The sequence below is a fragment of the Sycon ciliatum genome, chromosome 8 (assembly GCF_964019385.1).
Source record: "Sycon ciliatum chromosome 8, ocSycCili1.1, whole genome shotgun sequence".
NCBI classification, from domain to species: Eukaryota; Metazoa; Porifera; class Calcarea; order Leucosolenida; family Sycettidae; genus Sycon; species Sycon ciliatum.
The window spans coordinates 7232419-7254040 of NC_088650.1; the positions used below are offsets into that span (position 1 = coordinate 7232419).

Sequence of the window (21622 nt, forward strand, 5' to 3'; positions counted from 1 at the left end):
AGTACATGGGGTTATGTACTCTTGATGTCATCAATGGCCCATACTGTGAAGGGAAACCCCCCAAACGGGTGTGGATCAGTACACTGTGAGCAAGAGTACATAGCCCCCCCCCCCCCCCCGGGGGTTATGTACTCTTGCTATGAGTATGAGTATGCGCAAGAGTAGGGGGGTTATGTACTCTTGGTATGAGCAAGAGTAGATAAACTTGGTATGAGTATGAGCAAGAGTAGGGGGGATATGTACTCTTGGTATGAGTATGAGCAAGAGTAGGGGGGTTATGTACTCTTGGTATGAGCACTTTCAGCACACTGGGAACATCATCTGGGTATGGATCAATACAATAATAGCATATGATAGGATCCAAGTGGATCCCAAAGTCAGCCTTGCCCTGACTCCGGGTTGATTGTGACATACATTGTAGCACTTTCCAGCACTGTGGGTAAATTAAGGATTAGAGAAAAATTCGAGTGACCATTGTCCCTCAAGCAGGATATAATCAAGAGTACATAACCCCGGGGTTATGTACTCTTGATATAATCTATTCTCGCAAAAGAAAAATAACAGAAAAAAGGAACTGGGAAATAGGGAACAGTATTATGATAGTAAAATACTTGCACTTGGTTCTACAAGTACAAGCGAAGCCATCAATGTCAAATGTCGCATAGTGATAATTTGATAAAGGCATGCTCGTTGCATACTGGGACTAAAGATCACCATGGTAAAAAAATGATGCCTGCGCGAGGAGATTCGTACGCAGCACTCGTATTACAATATTAGCGGAGAGCTGGCTGCAGCAGCGCTAAGTAAGGTACGGATATTGGTACTGGTGAAGATCATGGGGAGATGAGCAGTGTAAGATTTCATGAGAATACTCAAGCGAATACGAAAGATGACAAAACTGGTAAAACGTACAAAAGTTCGTTTGCGGATGTGGTAAACGGATGGACCGATTCAAACGGGGGGGGGGGGGGGGGGGGGTCGATGATTGACATAAGTAGAAGTACAAATGCAGCAAGTGTCAACCGAGACACGAGCGTACACGGCATCAAAAAATGTCTGCTCAGCGAGTGATAAGAAGGGAAAAATGCCATACACACACAGACACACATACACACGCACGCACGCACACAGGCTTAATATGAAACGGGCACACCGCACACAGCGGGTGTAAATTCTACTTGCCGTACCGCCGTGTGCAGGCATCCTGCGGAGGGTGCGCTGCATGACGGCTTTAGGTTACTCTAATTTCAGAAATTTTCGGTGCTCAATATTTTCGGTATGAGGGCAACAGGCCAGGTTAGGTGAACAGAAATTTTCGGTACAGAGAAGCAGTTCCCTATTGGATTATGTGTCTTAGTGTTTGTTCGGTGTATTGAAATTTTAGGTATGAAACAGACGCACCGAAAGTACCGAAAATAAAAGTACACCGAAAATTTGTGAAATTACAGTACTCTGTGGTAAAAAAAAAAGAAAAAAAGAAGATGGGGCCGGGGTTTCGAAGAATAGAGATGGCTCCTGGTGACAGGATGGTATATGACATCACTGCACTGTACATGTAACGTGTTCGATGGGGCTGCACGGACAACACCGACGAGCACTGACGGTGAGCAGGCCACTTACGATATGCTGGAGTGGTGCCCACTGGGACAGACGGCGGTAACACTGCGATTCAGAGAACACGGCTGCAGGGCTGCCATTGCCTTAACTGCGCAGCACGTGACCCAATGCTGACCCAGCGGTGTTTGGCCAATGATGGGAGTACAGCGGTTTCTCTACGCAATGGCGTGTTGACCGACGAACTACAACAAAACAGGCCAACACACGGCCAACATCCGCGGGCAAGATACAAGCTGTAGGTGGCAGGCAGCACGCCCCGTGCTCTCGATCGAGCATCGAGATGCTGACGCCGTGTGGCGCACGGAAAGCGGACACTGAATAACAGAGCACACGGCAATGCAATGACTAACAGTGTCCACAGTGGGGCGCTGCAGCAGGTTGATAGCGGCTCAAAGCACGACGCGATCAGGCGTGACATTCAACGCATCAGTGGACTCCGTGCTCGCATCCTTTCTACCATCGGTGGCCTGCGCCGAAGTCAAGGGCTCGGCTTCCACATCGCTCTCGTCGTCATCCGAGGCCGAACGGTGCCTAGCATGCCGCTGCGCTGCGTCCATGTCCTCCGGCAAATACCACGAGCTGATCACAAACAACAGTGCACCTGCAGCATAGAAAGACAATCACAGCGCCACACAACACTGCTGTAGTACCGTACTTACGCACATATACGCGCATGTGCTTATGTCCGGACATAAGCGCACCCCCCCCCCCCAAATATAAGCGAATGTGCTTGTATGTGAACACTATTGGTGTAACACCCTGGAGCTGAATATACTGCTAAGCATTGTGATAACACCGTTGTTTAGGACACAGACAAACCTTTATTGCACATATAAGCGCATGGGCTTCTACCCGAATATGTTCACACAGCAAAAAATCTTTTTCGTAGCAACTTTTCACTTAAAAGACCATGCACTTATATGTGGGGTATAAGCCCATGCACTTATGACTACACCATAGCTCAGTGGTTAGAGCATCGCTAGCTACAAGCGAGGGTCCCTGGTTCGAGTCCTGGTGGTGAGAGTCAATTTTTTCTTCAGACTTTTCCCGTTAGTCTCTTTCCCTCAAACTAGTGAAGACTTATGACAATCCTCAGCAATCTTGCCGCATGGGGCCAGCAATGGCGGATCCAGTTCGAGCCCACCAAGAGCCAGCGCCTGATTTTATGCAATGCTCGAAAGTGCCCTGACTTTCCACCAACCGCCTTTGCCGGCGAGATTATTCCGGACTCGGACCACCTTAAGCTGCTTGGAGTCACATTCGACTCTAAGCTTGGGTTCCAGCGCCATATCCATGCTGTCGCTGTCAAGGCCAGCCAGCGCCTGGGATTCTTGCGCCGTGCTGCTTGGCTTCTGGGTCATGAGGGCCGCCTTGCCGTGTATAAGGGGTTCATTCGGCCCATCCTGGAGTACGCTCCCCTAGCCACCATGTGTGCAGCCCAATCCCACCTAGCACGCTATGACAGGGTGCAGGAGAAGGCAATGCGAATCATCGGACCTGGCACGATCCTTCAGAGCCTGCAGCTCAGGAGGCCAGTCTCAGGGCTTGCATATGTGTACAAGTTGCACTACATTAAGGGTCCACCCCAGTAGTAAGTAACGAGCGGGTAACCTGATGTAATTTCATTTTTGGTTCACAATTTGCTAAATTTCTCTCTCTCTCTATCAGATCAAAGATGTCGGCCTGGTCAACCTCCGAACCATATGTTGAGAAGTGGTATTTATTTTCTTGTACAAACGATGAATTGACCGTGCGCTTACTGACAGATATGTGTACAGCGTATGAATTGAGACCTGTGTTACTGCACCCGGATCGGGTAGACATGTCTCCAATGGAGATCGCAGAATATCTTTGTAGGGTGTCGTCGATGATTATCGTGAGCGGTGACAAACTCCAACGTCTACCCAAGATAGTTGTAGACGGTGTTGCAGACTACGGAAGCCCATCAAGCCGGGAAAAAGGAAGATTGTTACAGTGTTGGGATGATGGTCGCAGATCAATGTTCAATGTGATGAAGGCTGCAGGTGCTCTCGACAATGTCGAAGAGACATTTGAAAATGCTGACCAGATCGAAGCCCAGGAGTTCATCCGTGTGATCAAGGATCTGAATGAGCGTATGATCTTTCGAAGAGACGGGGATACGGAAGCGATGACGAAATCTGTCCGCCTCTCAGTCATCGCGACGAGGATAACCCGTGTTGCTGTGCGTGTCGGCACGATCGACATTGATGATGAAGGTTATCATAAGAAGATGCCGGATGTCTTGTGCGATACTATAGCAAGCCGGAAGCGCAAGGCCGATGATGACCTGGATGAATCAATTGTCACAATGGCCACTTGCTCGGACAGCACCGAACTACCTACTGAGGTCATTCCCCTACACCCTCATTGCAGCATGGAACGACATTCCTGAGCAAGTCATCCTGGAACCTCCTGCATCGAAGGGAATGCAGGCCTTCAAGTCTCGCATTTGTCAGCACCTGATACGCCAGGATTGGTTGTGGGCGACAGCATTCCATGGCTAAATTTGACGACGTTCCATTCTCCAGTCCCACAACGATCACCTTGTCTTCACCCCACTGAACTGTACCCTGCTCCCTAGAGCTCTCGAATCACCTCAGTGCAGAATGTTTTGTGTTAATGTTTCTTTCTTCTCTTCTTTCCCTTTTGCTGCTTTTCGTGGCCCCTTTCTCGCTGATCCAGTGCCTGCACACTACTCTGCCTCGCAGCAGCTCCGATCTAACTTCTCTGTATTGCCCCCCCCCCCCACTGAAAGCAACGCAGCTGTTGGTCCATTGCCATAGTTTCCTGAACTAATCTGGCACTCACTCACTCACCCTCCCTCACCCCCCCCCCCCCCATCTCTCTCTCTCTCTCTCTCTCTCTCTCTCTCTCTCTCTCTCTCTCTCTCTCTCTCTCTCTCTCTCTCTCTCTCTCTCTCTCTCTCTCTCTCTCTCTCTCTCTGCATCACTGTCTGGCTCTCAGGTTCTCACTCTTCACACACACAGTCTTTCTTCTCTCCCTTTCCCCCATCCCATGGTGCGTGATGTGCGCCTTGATCCCGAGACCATTGGTCGGGGGAGCGCACTTCACCTCACCGGCACAGCTCAGGGCGCGAAATAACGGTCGGACATCGGACAATTTCCGACCGTTTACGGTCAGTTTCCGGATGTGTACATTTTGTACACATCCGGACAAAGTGTCTGCGCACTTTTTTGCAAAGTACAAAAAAGAAAAGGCACGTCAATCCTTTGTCTCATAGTCATTAGTGATGTCGTCTGGCAAGAGAAATCCAAGCACCGCTGATGCGGGTGCTCCTCTTGGAAAGAAGCCCAGAGGAGTCCAGACGACCACTTGTGACAAGTGGGTCGCCGAGTATGATAGGGAGATTTCAACTTACATGTACTTCTGTTTGGCTGAGCTATGAGTATGAGCGCAGTCACTCAGATCGTAGCGTTGTCGAAAATTTGAAGTGTAAGATGTGTTCCCGTTTTGCTGATAAAATTCGCAGCAGCAAGAATTTTTCTGACTCCTTCGTCGTTGGCTCAAGGAACCTGAAAACATCAGCCTTCAAAGATCATGCTGCTTCTGAAATGCATCGCCGTGCCATGGCATTGTTTGGCTAGGTGCAGTCAAGCGGAAACCCAATAGAGTATGCGCCAATCGCTCGAGCCTTGTGAAAACTTGACGACGCAGCAGCAGCCAAGGTCGGACTCTGTTCACGTCGTGATAACATTTCGATGGTATTAATTCTACACTGAACACTGTGTGATTTGATGTGAAAATTTGCATGTCCGGACATTTTTGCAACTGGCAGGACATTGTGTCAGAGCACATTTTAATCCTTAGCGCATGCCCTGCAGCTCAATAGCACCTGCACGCCCTTTGTAGTCCCCTATGTTCTCTTGATGTTGTTGTTGTTGTTCTCTTCCTTTCTATGTAGGCATGTGCACTTTCATAAAAAATAAAATAAAATAAAAACTTATATGTAATGGTACGGTAATGGCTGCAGTACACTGAAGCCTACAAATAAAAGAAAGCTTCCCGTGATACTTTTTTTAAAGGTTTTTAGGCTGGAGTTTTGTTCATTGCACAACACAAACAACGTCAGGAAACATTAGGCTACCCTGCACACTCAGGCTATGATCGTATGATCGTTTGGTCGGATCCAGATCCAGATCCAAATCTCAGATCCGTCGGATCCTTCAGAATCAACCGATCACTGTTTTTCGGACCTTGGCTGTTGCCATGTTGCTGAAGTAAAAAATGGTGCTGACAGGTCACCCAAAAGGGCAAAAGTCGTACTGATCGCGCGTGCGCGCGTTGTACGAAAAGTCAACGAAAGTCCTCTAGACGTACGACAATGAGCACAAAAATGATTTTTACCTGCCATATACGCACAAAGGTCACATTTGGATCCGATGGATCCAGTCAACCCTGCTCCCGGGGCAGGGTTGCATCCAAATCCGAAGGATCTGGATCCGGATTCGACCAATCGATCATTGCAGATCCAGTGGATCCGACGGATCTGGATCTGGATCCGACCAAACGATCACGGCCTTAAAAAGTAGTTAGAGCATTGCTGGCCTCAAGCAAAGGTCCCTGCTTCGAATCCTGGAGGTGACAGTCAATTTTAACTTCAGACTTTTCCCTTTTCCATTCCCTCAACCTGTGAATATTTTAAATCTTCCCTTACCGATAACGGACATAATTGCGGACGAGTAGAGCGAATAACGCAGAGCACGCTCTTCAGCAGCAATCTGCTTTGGCGTGGCAGACTCCAGCTTGGGTATTAAGGCCGAGTCTGGGTAGAGGATACTCTCTCGAATAGCATCAGATATCTACAGAGCACAGCACACAGGGATGAGCAACAAATGTGGAATGTAATATATACAAACTTACAAAGGCATTCGTTGTCTGATGATTGATTCAGCCATGAAACTCTGAGTCACAACGGAATTTGCCAAGGTTTTCATTGCGTGCCTTTGTGTACACCGCTCTGACTGAATTAGGTATTGAGCACTTTCGCAGAATTCAAGCCCATTGCCTCTGCGAATGTAGTATATAATGAGCCAGCAAGACTATTTCCACAGCACCAGCGTGGCGGTGGTGGAATTGCTTTATTGATAAATTGATGAACAGGCCAAAAGCTACTGCTTATCTACTTATCTACAGGCAGACCTCGCTTATCCGTTCCTCTTTTATCCGGATCCCTCACCATCCGGAAGAAAATGGTTGGTCACCGATTTACAGTATAATGTCATGCATACATACAGCATGTGTGTTCGATTATCCGGTTCCCTCCCCTATCCGGATATTTTTTTGTGGAAAACAGATGTGTGCGGTTAAGGTGGCTCGCGCCTATTTCTAAACTCGTCTTCTGCGCAGGTTCTCGCGCATCCTACGTTCGAGAAAAGTGCATGCGGAGTTGGCGTAGCGAGCTTGTAGCGCACTCCAGTTTCGAAGGGTCCAGCTCGAGCAGATGGCCTGAGTACGAAACTCTCGTACTCGAGTCTAGAGAGTGAGCTTTTTTCTTCTTTTTTTCACTCCTTCACTTGGCTACTTTTTTTTAGGTGCATTTTTTACTTGTGGAAATTGTCACCTGTCAGAGAAGTGTTGGGATGTCCCTTCCATGATCCAGCAGGCACTGCCCATGCCCATGGTCGGCTTCGGAAAAAGAGTAGAATAAAAGCGTTGGAGTCTATGTGGATGTCTTGGAAGGAATGGGGGACGGCACAGACGGGTACGTGAATGTGTAAAACCTGAGTATTTTGTATTTTCGTTGAATTGGTTCAAGTGGCTTGGCGAGTCCCTTCCACAGTAGAACGCCATCCTTCGCAAAATTTGTCTGACTATTTTGTCAAGAATGGCCGTTCTATAATGATCAATCAACTCTGAAGCCAGTGAATTGTGGAGGTCGCGCTTGAATATAATTTGAAATGGTCACGAATGTACGAAAGTATTTTTGATTCGAACACGTACTGGACAACGTGGTTGCATTGTGTCAGTAGAGGGTACTACTGTAGTATCTCACCATTTCTTTATGGTAATCGCTGTCCACCAAGAACTCTACTATAGTTATTGCCACGGCTTGATCACAGCGGTACACTGAATTTTTGTTGAGAAATTCCTTCAATTTATTGTCTTATCACTCTGACTAGACTCAGTGCTTGAGCGTTTTATTTAGGATGCATTTTTTAGAGATTGATATTTACCAGTATGTGTTTCACATCACTCCTGACGAGAATAAGCATTTGAAAGCAACACTGGCTGACAGCAATCATGCTCCCCAGGCTCAAGTGTGTGTGTGTGTTACAAGGGTGTGCATGGCAATTTGGTAGAGTATGTGTGAACACAAAGTCCACTATTATATTCACAAACTCAAGTACATCGCAAAATCGTGCCTTCGTATCGTATATTGTGCCTTCATAATTTTGACTAGCCCTAACCTGCTGTCTGACAGGTGTGTCATTGGTGAATGTACATGTACACTGTCTCCCTTCATAACTACGTGCATGTAACACAATATTTACAGTGCACTTGCAGTGTATATAGCTAGATCAATGCACAGTAATCAGTAAATTGTGGCTGCCTCTGTCACATTGTCATATTCACGCGACGTACATTCTAAATCATCGAAAATGCCCAAACGTATTTCTACGTGTGCAGAAGAAGATCGAACACATTCTTTCCTTGCATCTGCGCCTTGATCCTTGAAGGATGATGGCGTTCCTACGAATGCGGAAAACTCGGCCTCTAGCCGAGTCTGACACGAACCGTGAATTTTTTCCTTGACATTGGTTGATGGCATCAGTCACATCTAAGAGTGACACTCTATCTCAAACATATTTACGCAAAGAAGTAGTAATCTTATCTTCATTGGAGCGATGGTCTGCAGGCGTGCGATCATGTGTGTGCCTTGTGTGTGTGTGTGTGTGTTTAGTCACTGTTTACACGCACGTTTGTGCGTGTGTGGTGTGTGTGTTTGTGTGTGTGTGTGTGTGTGTGTGTCTGTCTGGCCTGGTATGAGGTTGCTCAGGATAGGTCTGCCTGGCGGGTGGACTGTCTTATCTGCCATCGGTCATTCCGCCAGCCAGGTGACAAACAAGGCACAAATGTGGCGCAGAGCAAAGTCTCCCCATCCAGGATCAGCGTGGTGCTGTGCAGTGTTGTACATGCAGAAGGTCGTTTCACTCTCGTGGTGGCCTGCGTGTGCATCATTGTTTGCCCCTGGAACCATCGAAAGTGTCCGCGCCGGCATCATCTATTCCGCTCAGCGTCCATGCTTCTCTCTTGTGTTTGACATGCAATCGGCAATTCAAGTCAGTGCCTGGTTTCAGACGTCACATGTGCGACCGTGGCCATCGGGCAACCAAGTCTGACAGAGCGTCATATTGTGTCCGCTGTTCTCGCTGCAGCCGTCAGTTCCGTCGACAGAGTGACCTGAGTCGTCATCTCCGTTTCTGCTCCTGACAATGACTCCGGCTTCTTTCGGAATGGTGTGGCCCTTGGGCAACCATGCTACAGTAGCAGTAGTAGTAGTAGTAGTGTGTGTGTGTGTGTGTGTGTGTGTGTGTGTGTGTGTGTGTGTGTGTGTTCTGCCTCGCCTAATAGCTATCATCGCCTTTGGCGATGGGCTTTCCAAAGGTCCAAAGGTGTGTGTGTGTGCGTGTGCGTGTGTGTCTGGAGCGCAACCGGGTGGCGTGCTCTTTCTCTCTCTCTCTGCTGCCCCTCCGGGGCCCACGTGACCCTAGTGGTAGTGGTTCGACAGGACAGGTGTGTGTGTGTGTGTGTGTTTGCATGTATGCGTGTGTGTGTTTGCATGTATGCGTGTGTGTGTGTTTGTGTGTGGTATGTGTGTGTACACTTGTGTCAATGTGTATTGCAGGGTTGGGGTGGGCTAGTAGAGAAGGGTAGATGTATATGGACATGTACATGGGATATGTAGGTGTGCATGTACATGCACCAAAGCAAACTTATCAAAAAGGCATTCTGCGCCTATATGGCGAAATTGAGCATTGAAGCATATGTTTTTTATTTTCTCATTGGCATGTACACAGTTAGTCCATTCAATAACCAAAAAATGAGGAAGATTGTAAATCAGGTTCTTGATGAAATACCCGTCCGCTATACATCATAAATCCTGTACAAATTTGACAATTTAGTGAAATTGTCATCGCCTATATCTCAAAAGTTAGCATTGAGACCCCGTTTTTTTAACTCGCCATTTGCATACACTACCTAAGAGCAACCGCCCACCAAATTTTCAGAGCAATCGTTAATTTTTTTGAAATAGGCGTGAGCCACCTTAAGGGAGGTTTGACTGTACCGGCGAATCAGAGAAACAAAACAAAAAAACTCAGCCATCAACAATATTCAGTGAATCAGTTCAACTTCGGGCGCGTTTGGTTGGTACGAACTAGAACAGGATTCACCAGAACAGCGCGTTTGGTTGGGACTGCACCTGTTCTGGGTCAGCCAGAACATGTTCTGCTTGAGGCCGGAGCAGACCGAGCAGTTTCACTTTTTCACAGTGAAACCTGGCGGGAACATCGATTTTGGTCCCAAATGATCACGTGCATACGCTTTTGGGTTGGACTCGTCGTACCGTACAAAGTGACCATGGTGACCCATACACATTTTGAAGAATGCACCAAGTTTGGCACATTTTTCCACAAAAATGTGCTCTGTTTCTGGAGTACCATTGGTTGGCATGAGGCTGCTCCATGTGCACCAGCTGTTCGATCCTGTTCTAGATCGTACCAACCAAACGCACCCCTACACTCATACCTCGTTTATCCGGGCGGTACGGGATCGGACACTGCCCGTAACTTTGACATGTCCGTAACTCCGAATCACAAATATTTTGATGGGGAAAGGCCATAGATATGGCAAACAGTGTCACTATTTCCACAAAAAGTGACAGAAGAGTAGTAATATTGTCACTGAAACTCGCCTGAAGGGTGCCCGGTACACAAAAGTGCCCGTAACTTCGGGGTCCGGATAGCCGATGTATGAGTGTATATGCTGCCAAAAAGAATTTTTTCCTTTGGATAGTCTTCAGTTGTTGACGTAAGGGCACGCTGGATGTAATCGCACCATTCTGTACTTCTGGAACAGCTATGGCCTGACCTTCTACTTTCACATAGTGGTTCAGAAATTGACACAGACAGCGCTACTCGGATAACTCGTGAGGGTAGGGAAGCAAGTACCAATAAACGACACAGCAGCCCCACCCATTCACACACCCATCCACACACACACACACACACACACACACACACACACACACACACACACACACACACACACACACACACACACACACACACACACACACACACACACACACACACACACACACACACTAAACACAGGCATCGCTTACCCATCCGATGAGGAAGGGGCTGAGTGCGTCACCCAGCAAATGCGAGATGAAGAGCTGGAGAGCGGAGGCAGTGGCACGGCGACTCGGTATGATGATGGAGAGCAGCATAGCGGACATAGGTGCCCAGCCAAACAGCAACATCAGCATGCCAAGAAACATGAATGTCTGCAGTGCAAAACGGGCGGAAGCAGCAACATACAGTCAACATTGAGAACAACGATCTCGGATAGAACAACAACTCGCGAATAACAACACTATCTTCAGGACAAGTAACCATTAGACTGCATGCTTTTACCCTCGGGGTTACGGACAACTCGCGAATAACAGCCCTTTCTTCGTGCTCTATCCAGGGTTGTTATTCACAAGGCTGGCTGCACATGGAGATGAATAGATAGAGATGCAGAGACGCAGAGGAATTGATGTGTTTCTCTCCATCTTTTAATGATTGCATGTTCCCAGGAGATTGGACATCCTCTGTCATGTTTTCTTCTCTATGCGCTGCGCGATCTGCTGCTACTTGATGGCTTGCTTATGTGAATGTTTGGCGGTTCATGTGCATGACCAATGGCGCATGTAGCCTATCCGGCAACGGAAGCATCCAGTACACACGCGGATGTGAGAAATAAAACACGCGCATGTTCACCAGAGACTAAGCTGTAAAAACAGCTGTCTCACCACCACATTTTTATCTCTTTTTTTTTTTAAAACTCAGATGGTGAGCCAAGGAAACAGTTATTGTAACATGGAAAAACGTGGGCACAAGTTATGCGATCGAGTCCACCAACTGAACCAGATTTTGAACAGTCAGACGTGCACAATCTAGCACAAAACTGACAAGGAGTACTGCTAGATTGTGCACATCTGACTGTTCAAAAATCTGGTTTAGTTGGTGGACTCGTTCGCATAACTTGTGCCCACATCTTTCCATGTTACAAATTTCTTCTTTTTTCTCTTTATTTTTCCCATAGCATATTATTTGTTATCCTCCTGCCTTCGTTGTCCAGCACAAGCGAAGAAATGGAACTATCGGTCGACTTCAACCCCAAGAATGCACGTATTAAATAGTAACAATTATCTCGCCACAACATACCCAAGTCATATAGATGAGCTTGTAGATGTGGAACCAGGTCAGAGCGAAATAGACCAGCGGTCCCGCGACCAGCGAGGAGAAGCCACACACGAGCGCGTTGGCTTGCTTCGTTCTGCGCCCCAGCCGGCGCGCAATCTCGCCGCCCATGAACGAGCCAAGAAGTCCGGCGACCACCGTGATGCCACCCACACCAAGACCCGCCCTGGGTGAAATAAGTAGTAAGAAAACACAGAAACAAGTTAGACAAGGCAACAAGGGCTTCGTTGCACTCCTGTGGCTTTCGCTGCCAAATGTCGAGTCATCAAAGACGTTAGCTTTTCAACTAGGGTTTGCACATTTCCATGTACGAAGTTGCGCATTCAAAAAGTGAAAATGGCAATTCTCAGGATGAATCGATCCAAGCCGGATTTCCGAAACTCCAAAGCCCATCCAATATTCATCAGTTTGAGCGAAAGTTGCAAACGGGAAAAGTCTGAAGAAAAATTTGACTGTCACCACCATGTAAAAGGACTCGAACCAGGGTTTAAAGCTCAATGGGTCCTTTCCCAAATAAACTGTGTACGGCGTACAGCTTATTTGTGATAAACCGCACGACATTTAAAATAAGCTATGTACATGGAGTATCAACTCATGCACTCGTGACAAGAGGCACACTGTTGCAATCTGAATGGAGTGTGCTCACTGCATATCTATCTATACTGAACACAGTATCTGTAAGTCAATCATGGGCTTCAAAGTAAGTACATGTACTCCCATCAAAAAATAAAATAAAAAATCTGGAAAGTCAAACAGTTTCGTTCCCAGGACCGAGTGAGCGACTTATCGTGAGTTGACTGTGTGTGGGATAGTTGAGAGCATGATTGCTACACTGAACTCACCATTTCACAGAGTACGCCTGACTCTTGTCCTCGTACGCAGTAGCCCAGCGTGCATACGTAGGTGCCCACTGTGCCAGGGCACCGATCGTGTAGGTCGTCGTCGCAAACGCCATTGTAGACCAGACATAGCTTTTACTACACGCCAGGCAGAGACAACATGAAACAATAGCACAAACAACAGACAGATCAGAGAAAGAAAGAAATGCATAGTCTTATACTGACACAGAAATCAAGTCAGGAATTGCAGCAAAAGCCAGAGAGAGAGAGAGAGAGAGAGAGAGAGAGAGAGAGAGAGAGAGAGAGAGAGAGAGAGAGAGAGAGAGAGAGAGAGAGAGAGAGAGAGAGAGAGAGAGAGAGAGAGAGAGAGAGAGAGAGAGAGAGAGAGAGAGAGAGAGAGAGAGAGAGCTGCACTATCCAAAATCACACCGTGAGAAACAAGAGTTTTTAAAAGGGACAAGACTTACCGATACAGTGTACAATTGCCACTTACACTTTAAGGCAGTACTTGATGTCTTTAAGGTACGCTCTCCAGCCACTAGATGCCGATTGTGAGTGCTCAAGAGCATGCTCAGACTCGCCACGTGCTGGGTCTTTGAGCAGAAAGAAGCAGACGACGGCCAGCAGAATACCCAGGGCAGGCGTTATCTAGTTTGCAGCAACAGACCAAAAACACAACACGTGTTAGCTTTATATGCAAAGGAGACAGAACAACAACAAAAGAGAAGAGAGAAAATTGTTTGATAGTAAATGGTTTACTAGTAACAGTGCCGCTAGAGAGCAGAGCAAGTCACAATTCGAAATGCGCTTAGGGAAGGAAGCCATTTCTTTGCAACAACAAGCTAGTCAGCCTCGCTACGGCAAACGAATCAAAGAACTTCCGTCCCATCAGAGAACATCGGATGTCTTCAACGCGAAGAGCATGCAGGACACAAGTCATTCTGGTTCCGTCCTCATATTTGCGTCGTGTCTACAATACGCACGCAGCAATGACACAACCAAGTCCTTTTCTGCTGTTGCAGCAGAAAAGGAGTTTTTTATTTTATTTTTTTACAAGATAACCACAAACCATGATGGTGCAAACGCCGGCAAAACTTGGCTGTGCTTTTGCTGTATGAGCATTGTATTACTGGCTCTGTCCACTGGACATAGAGCTGCACTGTATGCAGCCTGAGGACCTTAGACAACTGTGTGCTGTCTACATGTATATAGACAACGTGTCCTTACTCTGAATGCCCAGCGCCAGCAGTCGCACAGCAACGAGGTCACCTGACCACTGACTATATAGCCTAGTGCACTGCACATAAACACATACACACACGAACAGATACGCCCAGAGAGACAGAGAAACAGACAGACAGACACACACACACACACAGACAGACACATATACACACACACACACACACACACACACACACACACACACACACACACACACAGGCTATGAAGCACAGGCTATGCTATCTGCCTTTCCAACAATCACAAAACAAATCACTGGGACCTGCAGAGAATGATTCACTGGCATGAGATGGGTGGGAAGACATGCAACAGTGAGCAGTACATGACTAATGCGGGACAGCGAGTTCTGTGTGAGAGTGTGACAGTATGTGTGTGAACATCTGCTGTTGTACATCCAGTGCATTTGCAGATTTGCGTGTTTCTCTTGCGACAGGTGTATACATTGTACATGGCACATGTCATGTGTGTGCATGTGGTGTGTATGTGTCCGTGCGTGCGCATACGTGAGTGTGTGTGTGTGTGCCAGCCAGTTCGGTAGGTGGGCACACTTATGCCAGATAGTGTTGGGTATGTAGCCAATAGGCTCAGCTGCTTGAAGGTGTATTGTAGTACCTGCCACCTTTGTTGGTTTCAGGGTTCATATACTTTCTATTTGAAGTATACATACCTGCTAGCCATGGTCTACTTCTGGCTAGAGTAACTCTTGTGTAATCAATGGTGCTAGTGAAGCTTATATCAGATCCACTCTGGTTTAGCCACCCACACTGGGGGCAGAGGTAACTGCAGTTGGATCCCGGGACGGATACCCTGACACCGTCAATCCTTTTTCTGCGCCTTGTCCTCACCCACTTACTGAGGTGTGGTGAGCCCAGAAGTGGGATCATTTCCAAGTACACCCAGAGTTTGGGGATTTCAGGGGGTGTCGGCCGTTGGGCGGTTCAATAGCCAATTGAGTCATCCTTCCAAGATTCCTTTCGAGTCTCTCTCCCCTCTCCCATGGGGAGACCCACGTGACCAGTCATGGCAGTGAGCAAATACAAGCAAGGACAAGTGTGTATTTGTGTTCGACTAACCTTCCAATTGGCACAGCCAAATAGAAAATGATCAGCATTTGCATTCGCCGCTCCTGGGCAAACAAGTCTGCAATGATGGTCGGCGCAATCGTGGCATAGCTAGCTTCACCGATACCGACCAGGGCACGTAGTAGCAGTAGGGCTACATACGACTGTACACACAGGTAGGCAAACACACACACACACACACACACACACACAAACACATGCACACACACACACACACACACACACACACACACACACACACACACACACACACACACACACACACATGTACACGCACGCACACACACACACACGCACACACACACATGTACATGCACGCACACACACACACGTTCACACACGTACACGCACACTTGCAATTATAGAAACAGACAATGCCAGCAAAATGTCCAAAGACCAAAAAATGTTCTCGCAGCACCGCCTGAGAGTCCCGTGACAATTTAACAATGGCGTTGTTTTCAATTGTGGCAAGCTTACTGCAGTGGAGCAGCTAGACACATTGTTCAGTTAAATGTAAGGAATAACACTCCATTAAGAACTCAGATGGTGAGACCACAATTTCCATGTTACAGATAACACTCCAAGTCAATGAATTCCGGAATTAACGGTAGCGGCCTCGACAATATAGAAATAATTTTCTCCCAGTACGGAAAGTAGCTTACGTTAGCAAAGCTACCACCAAGCGTCGCTCCAGACCATACTATTATACCGACTGTGATGATGCGCGGTCGGTTGTACCTGTCACCCAGGTAGCCGAATATCGGCGAGAACACCATGTAACCAATGATAAAGACGCTCTGCAGCAGGCCGCCCTCGAAGTCGGTGATGCCGAAGCCGGAACACGTCTTGCAGGTACTACGCGTGCAGAAACACAATATCACACAACACATGCCCAGGCACAGATGATGACTGTATTGAGACATTCATACCACAGATGCTTCAGTCTGTAAAGTGAGAAACTTTCGCTAGAGATTAAATTTCGCTATTTTCACGACTCCGTCAACGCGGGCATGGAGCTAATGCGAGCGCGTGGCCGAGGTTGCGCTGACTAGTTGGCGGCGGCTAACCGAGCTCGACGACTTGTATACGGCCTCAGTAACGGAGCTGCCACCCAACACCTGAAACGCAACGGCTGCAGAATCTTGGAATGTTCGAGTCTGCCTTGTTCGTTCTGCCAATGTGTCATGCAAGTAATGTCTTCTCCCTGAATGTTCGGAACGTTTTTGCAAATTGTCTGTACATGTGAAAATGGGTTGGCCATCTTGTGTAGCTTTCCACTACGTGGTTCGCGGCTCAGTTTTTATGGTGGGAGATCTGCGCCAAGCCAATGCTGGATTGTTCAATAGTAGACGCTCTGCAGAGCCTGGGAGCCATTGCCCATGACAGACCAGCATGGCGAGATCTATGCATGAGGGTCTGTGCATTGTGATATTCCGACAGATCCTGAAACAGTCAAACTCAGGAAATAGCACTATCATTATCACTCAGGCTGCAATATTCATAATTATAGACATATTCATAAATGACATATCTTCAATACCCATGAGCTACATTGTATATATTATGATATAAGTATCATAATTATTATTATCATCGTTCTAGCTCATTTTTTCCCCTGTCATAGTCCTGTTTATCATGTTCAGCATAAGCGAAGTTGTGGATCATGCTTGCATGGTTGACTCCAATGCGTACATGCAAGTAATAATAATAATAATAATAATTTTCACGACCATCACACATTCGCGAATATAAATCGCCGCAAACCTCTCCGTACATTGATTGCAGACATTACAAGATCCGACTGAAGAGATAGAATTTTTGACCCGGGTCAACTGTAAACGCTCACCTATTTTGTCTATCGTACAGACTTTCAACCCGGGCTGAACTCGACCCGGGTTGAAATTTCTCATGTAAACACAGCCCTAGAAAACAAAGCTGAGCGCGCGGTCTTAAATCCTTCCGGAAAGTCCAAGACTGTGAGAAGTCGGAGAAGTGTTCTTATATCCTCTCGAAACTTAAGGAGATGCTCGGACGTACTTGGGTGCTCTCTGTGCTCTCCGAGCTTCTGAGGCGGTTGAAACTTGTGAGATTCCCACGTTTACGGATCTACGCATGCTGACTGCCACCAAATGCACGTGTGTTGTCGCGTACGCGATCTCCACATTTAATATTTGAAACCTAAAACATTTACACACGTTACGTAATTTCTCGCAGGACGTGAGCTCTCATGTTTTGATAACCAAGGCGTATGCTTGCGCTTCTGCGCCTTTTTTTTCTTTGCTCGGTTTGGAAAAGAGAGAGAGAGAATCCCGAAGAGTTTGGAGTATTTGGAGTGTATGTGCCTTATGATTGGAGTGACGGAGAGAGATCTAGAGTGTGAGATTTAGAGGTTGGTGAGAGAAGGTGCATGAGCCGTAATTAGAGTAGTAGTCCATTGAGTGTGATAGTTTTATAAGTAAGGTACATTTCAGTCTTATTCTCTCCCAACACTTTGGTGCCGAAACCTGGGACTGTCACCATGGCTGACCCATTGACCAAGAAACGGCGCACAGCAGTACAACTGAAAACTCTGGCGGAATTAGAACCAGCCGTCGAAGCAGCTATCCAAACGCCCGTCATGGACCTCACAGTGCAGGGCGCTGTGCAGCCATTGTCGACCTGCTAACACTGGCTTATGAACTGGTGCAGGGCGCTGTGCAGCCATTGTCGACCTGCTAACACTGGCTTATGAACTGGAGCAGGGCGCTGTGCAGCCATTGTAGACCTGCCAACACTGGCTTATGAACTGGTGCAGGGCGCTGTGCAGCCATTGTAGACCTGCCAACACTGGCTTATAAACTGGTGCAGGTGCAAACTTGACTCGTGTGATCGGATTTCAGGGAGCAGCGCAACACTGCCGTACAGGTATTCGGCAGCTCATTGCCAACGATTCGCTGTAAAAACAGTAATGATTGCATTTGAACAGTGTCTCCCGCAACTCTAATCTAATATAGGACAGAGTGGCAGTTTTTGATACTCTTAATTATTGCAACTGTGCTAGTATGGATAAGAGTATGTGGTGCATAATCGTTGGTGCTAAAAACTAGTTGTATGCAGAATTGCAGTGTATAATGATCTAGTCACTAGAGCTTAATTTCCCCTTTGAGGGTCGAAATTGTTGTAAGGGACCATGGATCACGAACTGGACTTTGACAGGTACTACTACTATCAGAGACACTCAGTGTTGATAACTCATATCTCATTATTATTAATTTATTATCACTATTGCAGATGCTGTAATTCGGTGTACATGTATATGGTTTTGGATTTCTTCTTGGTGGTGGAGTGTCGCGTATGCGATCTCCACATTTAATATTGGAAACCTAAAACATTTACACACGTTACGTAATTTCTCGCAGGATGTGAGCTCTCATGTTTTGATAACCAAGGCGCATGCTTGCGCTTCTGCGCCTTTTTTTTTTCTTTGCTCGGTTTGGAAAAGAGAGAGAGAGAATCCCGAAGAGTTTGGCGTATTTGGAGTGTATGTGCCTTATTGGAGTGACGGAGAGAGATCTAGAGTGTGAGATTTAGAGGCTCTGGTGAGAGAAGGTGCATGAGCCGTAATTAGAGTAGTAGTCCATTGAGTGTGATAGTTTTATAAGTCAGGTACTTATTTTCTCCCGACATGTGTTGCAGTCGCGACAAAAAAGACCATGTACATGCTCAGGTCTCTCAAAGGTCGCAGCCCGCTTGACGTTTTGCACACGAGAATTCATCGAGATCCATTTAGTTGATACTTGCCGTTTCTTCGTCTTGCAAGAGAAATGTCTTCAAGAACCAGCAGAAACGATGAGCGCACCCTTAGTTTAGCCTTCCGTCAGATTTCATTTTCTGACTGCAGGATGCAAAACCCCAGGGCTAGATAAAGATGTGGACTCTGAACTACCACAGTCCACAGCTACCGAGTGGGGTGCGGCTCAAGCCCTCCCCATGCGATGAAAAAGATGTGAATTCTGTAGCGACTACACAGTCACCAGCACGCTCAAAGTGGCCAGGCCATTAGGGGCAGTCGGTAGGCCCAGTTAGGGTCACTAGGTCATGCACTCTGGATGTGTGGGTAACCCCATACGGGCAATGTGCATACTAAATAAGGCGAGTGCATAAAGTATTACTACAAACTCGACACAAGTATGCATGACATTGTACTGTGTACTCGAGTGTGCGTCCCATTTTTCAGCAAAGCTTCCGATTAGACACGGCTGTTTTTTTGTGCGATTTCACGCCACTTAACAATATGGCTGCCGAAAGTCTCGATTGGGCTTCAATGGCAGGAAAATTTGAATTTTCAAATCGTCAGAACACGAGTAGGCCATGGTTTCCCCTGGATTTTGGAGACTAGTCACCCCGGACAGCCCGGGGAACCCGCTGATCATCTGCGTCTTGCAAAGCTTGTTTCAAGCTTTCCGCTCGTACCTCACATGACTGCCTTTCCTTCAAGAAACATTTGTTCTGTGTCGTGCGACTTTGGCTTCGTTCTGGAATACTCCTTGTGTCGTCGCTGACAAACTCGGCTCCGAGAAGCCCTTCCCGATTTTTTCCCAGGTAGAGGACTATCCTCTGGTAAGTGTCATTAGAATACGCGCGTGAACTTCTAAATACGCGCGACGAGTCAGGAGCCTGTGTTCTCTTGATTTGGAAGACAAATGGTGTGGTCCTTTAGTTGCTGTTGAGTGTAGAAGGCTGCTTCCTGCTGTAAATTGCTTAGTCGCCATGTGGGATATTGTAGAAGAAGACAGCAGCCGGCCAAGTGAGCTTGAAATTGTGATATCTACCCTAGTGTGCGTTGAACGATTACGAAATGTCTAACTTGAATGTTGTACACGCGAGCACGCCAAGCAGAGGCTGACAATCACTGGCGAGATCAATCTCCAGACTGCTAGGAGTAGTTCGAGCAAGTTTGAAGCGGAAAAAACAGCTAACTGGGCAGGCCAGGACGCCTTTCCACCCTCTTTCTCTCTCAAATTGCCGAAAAGTCGAGTATCTCGCTCGAGCGCTTTCACAACTTTTCTCTTGGTTTCGCGTCCCAAATCGTGGAACCACACGAGGATCGACATGAGTTTCTTGCAAAAACGCAAACTCATCGCGTATTTGTACTATTCGCGCAATGTTACATAAATCGCACCGAACGACGCCATATTGATAAGTGCCTGCGTGTGAACAGCCGTGTAGAGCCCAGAACTGTGCATCACCCAGTGCGCACAATACTCCAAAAAAATATTCATAGATGAAGACCTGAGCTTCTTACACATTGTGATCTGGTTTTTCATCCGGTGGATTCTCCAGCAGCGGTAGGATTCCTGCGATGCACACACACACACACACACACACACACACACACACACACACACACACACACACACACACACACACACACACACACACATGACGAGCAGACCCAGTTCACCTCGTTCTTCCCATTGTTCTTTGTTTGGTGTGGAAGAGAGCTTCATATTCGTGCAGTTTGTTATTATACTTCCTATGTTCCGTAGTGATCTGCTGCTTATGTTCCGGGAGTAAATGCAACTACTAAATTGCGTTCTACTCCGGAGTGGAATGAATCAATCGATTGTGTGTGGGAAAGCCCTAAGTGTTGACAAAGTGTATTGACCCGCCAAAGATTGTAGAGTAAAAATACAGGTACCGCAGCTCCACTGGGATTCACACATATGCATAGCAGAAGCATAACACAAGTATTTTTAAATCCCCAAACATTACGACTACCGGTATTGTACTTTCGACAGTTGCATCACGGCTTTCGCAGGATCCCCAAATCTTACCACTGATCGTAAGGCGATCCATGTAGTTGAGCAGGTTGATAGCGCACAAAATGCAGACTGTTATGACACCCTTGGTTACCATGATGAGATGCTTGCCAAAACCAGTTTACAAGAAGCAGTGAATGAACTCTCCAACACAAGCCAAACTCATCAGCAAGGCTCGCGTAGCTGGGCAGAACAGCGCCAATGAACAACGCACACCGGTGTCACAGGGACAATAAAGTATGGGAACGCGAGAATGGTAGGACCATCGCATATCTGGCAAGACAAAGAGTACTTTTTACCAAGAGTTCATAAACTCTTGCTTTTACTTATCCAAAATGCAAAATCCGGCATGCAAATTTTGTTGTTATATCAGGGAGTCGTCAAATATTTGACGACTCCCTGATCTGTATGTACGAGTACTCGAGTCAAGTGCTGCCACAAAAAAGACGTTTTTTATACACATTTTGAGTGCTTTAAAATTTTCTGGCGACGTCATGACGTCACCGATGAAACAATGACGTAAGGGT

The 21622-nt window shown here is 47.0% G+C and overlaps 1 protein-coding gene across 1 annotated transcript; it reads right to left on the reverse strand.

The window, feature by feature from the left end:
- Positions 1-326: 326 nt before the first annotated feature.
- On the reverse strand, positions 327-21412 carry LOC135823096 (protein spinster homolog 1-like). The gene is made up of 11 exons (XM_065335927.1): positions 21111-21412; positions 20579-20630; positions 15957-16149; positions 15286-15437; positions 14198-14267; positions 13464-13618; positions 12974-13108; positions 12096-12297; positions 11006-11170; positions 6314-6458; positions 327-2218 (listed from the first exon to the last, which is right to left on the reverse strand). The coding sequence occupies exons 1-11, from the start codon at positions 21190-21192 to the stop codon at positions 2007-2009; spliced, it is 1563 nt and encodes a 520-aa protein (XP_065191999.1). The 5' UTR covers positions 21193-21412; the 3' UTR covers positions 327-2006.
- Positions 21413-21622: the final 210 nt, after the last annotated feature.

What these genes read in the sequence shown, in the direction of transcription:
- LOC135823096 (XM_065335927.1), bottom strand. Translation starts at nt 21,192, where the DNA reads ATGGTAACCAAGGGTGTCATAACAGTCTGCATTTTGTGCGCTATCAAC. An exon ending in GGATCGCCTTACGATCAGTG is followed by an intron (nt 20,631 to 21,110) that starts GTAAGATTTGGG and finishes TGTGCATCGCAG; the next exon opens with GAATCCTACCGCTGCTGGAG. An exon ending in ATCAAGTACTGCCTTAAAGT is followed by an intron (nt 13,109 to 13,463) that starts GTAAGTGGCAAT and finishes CCTGGCGTGTAG; the next exon opens with TAAAAGCTATGTCTGGTCTA.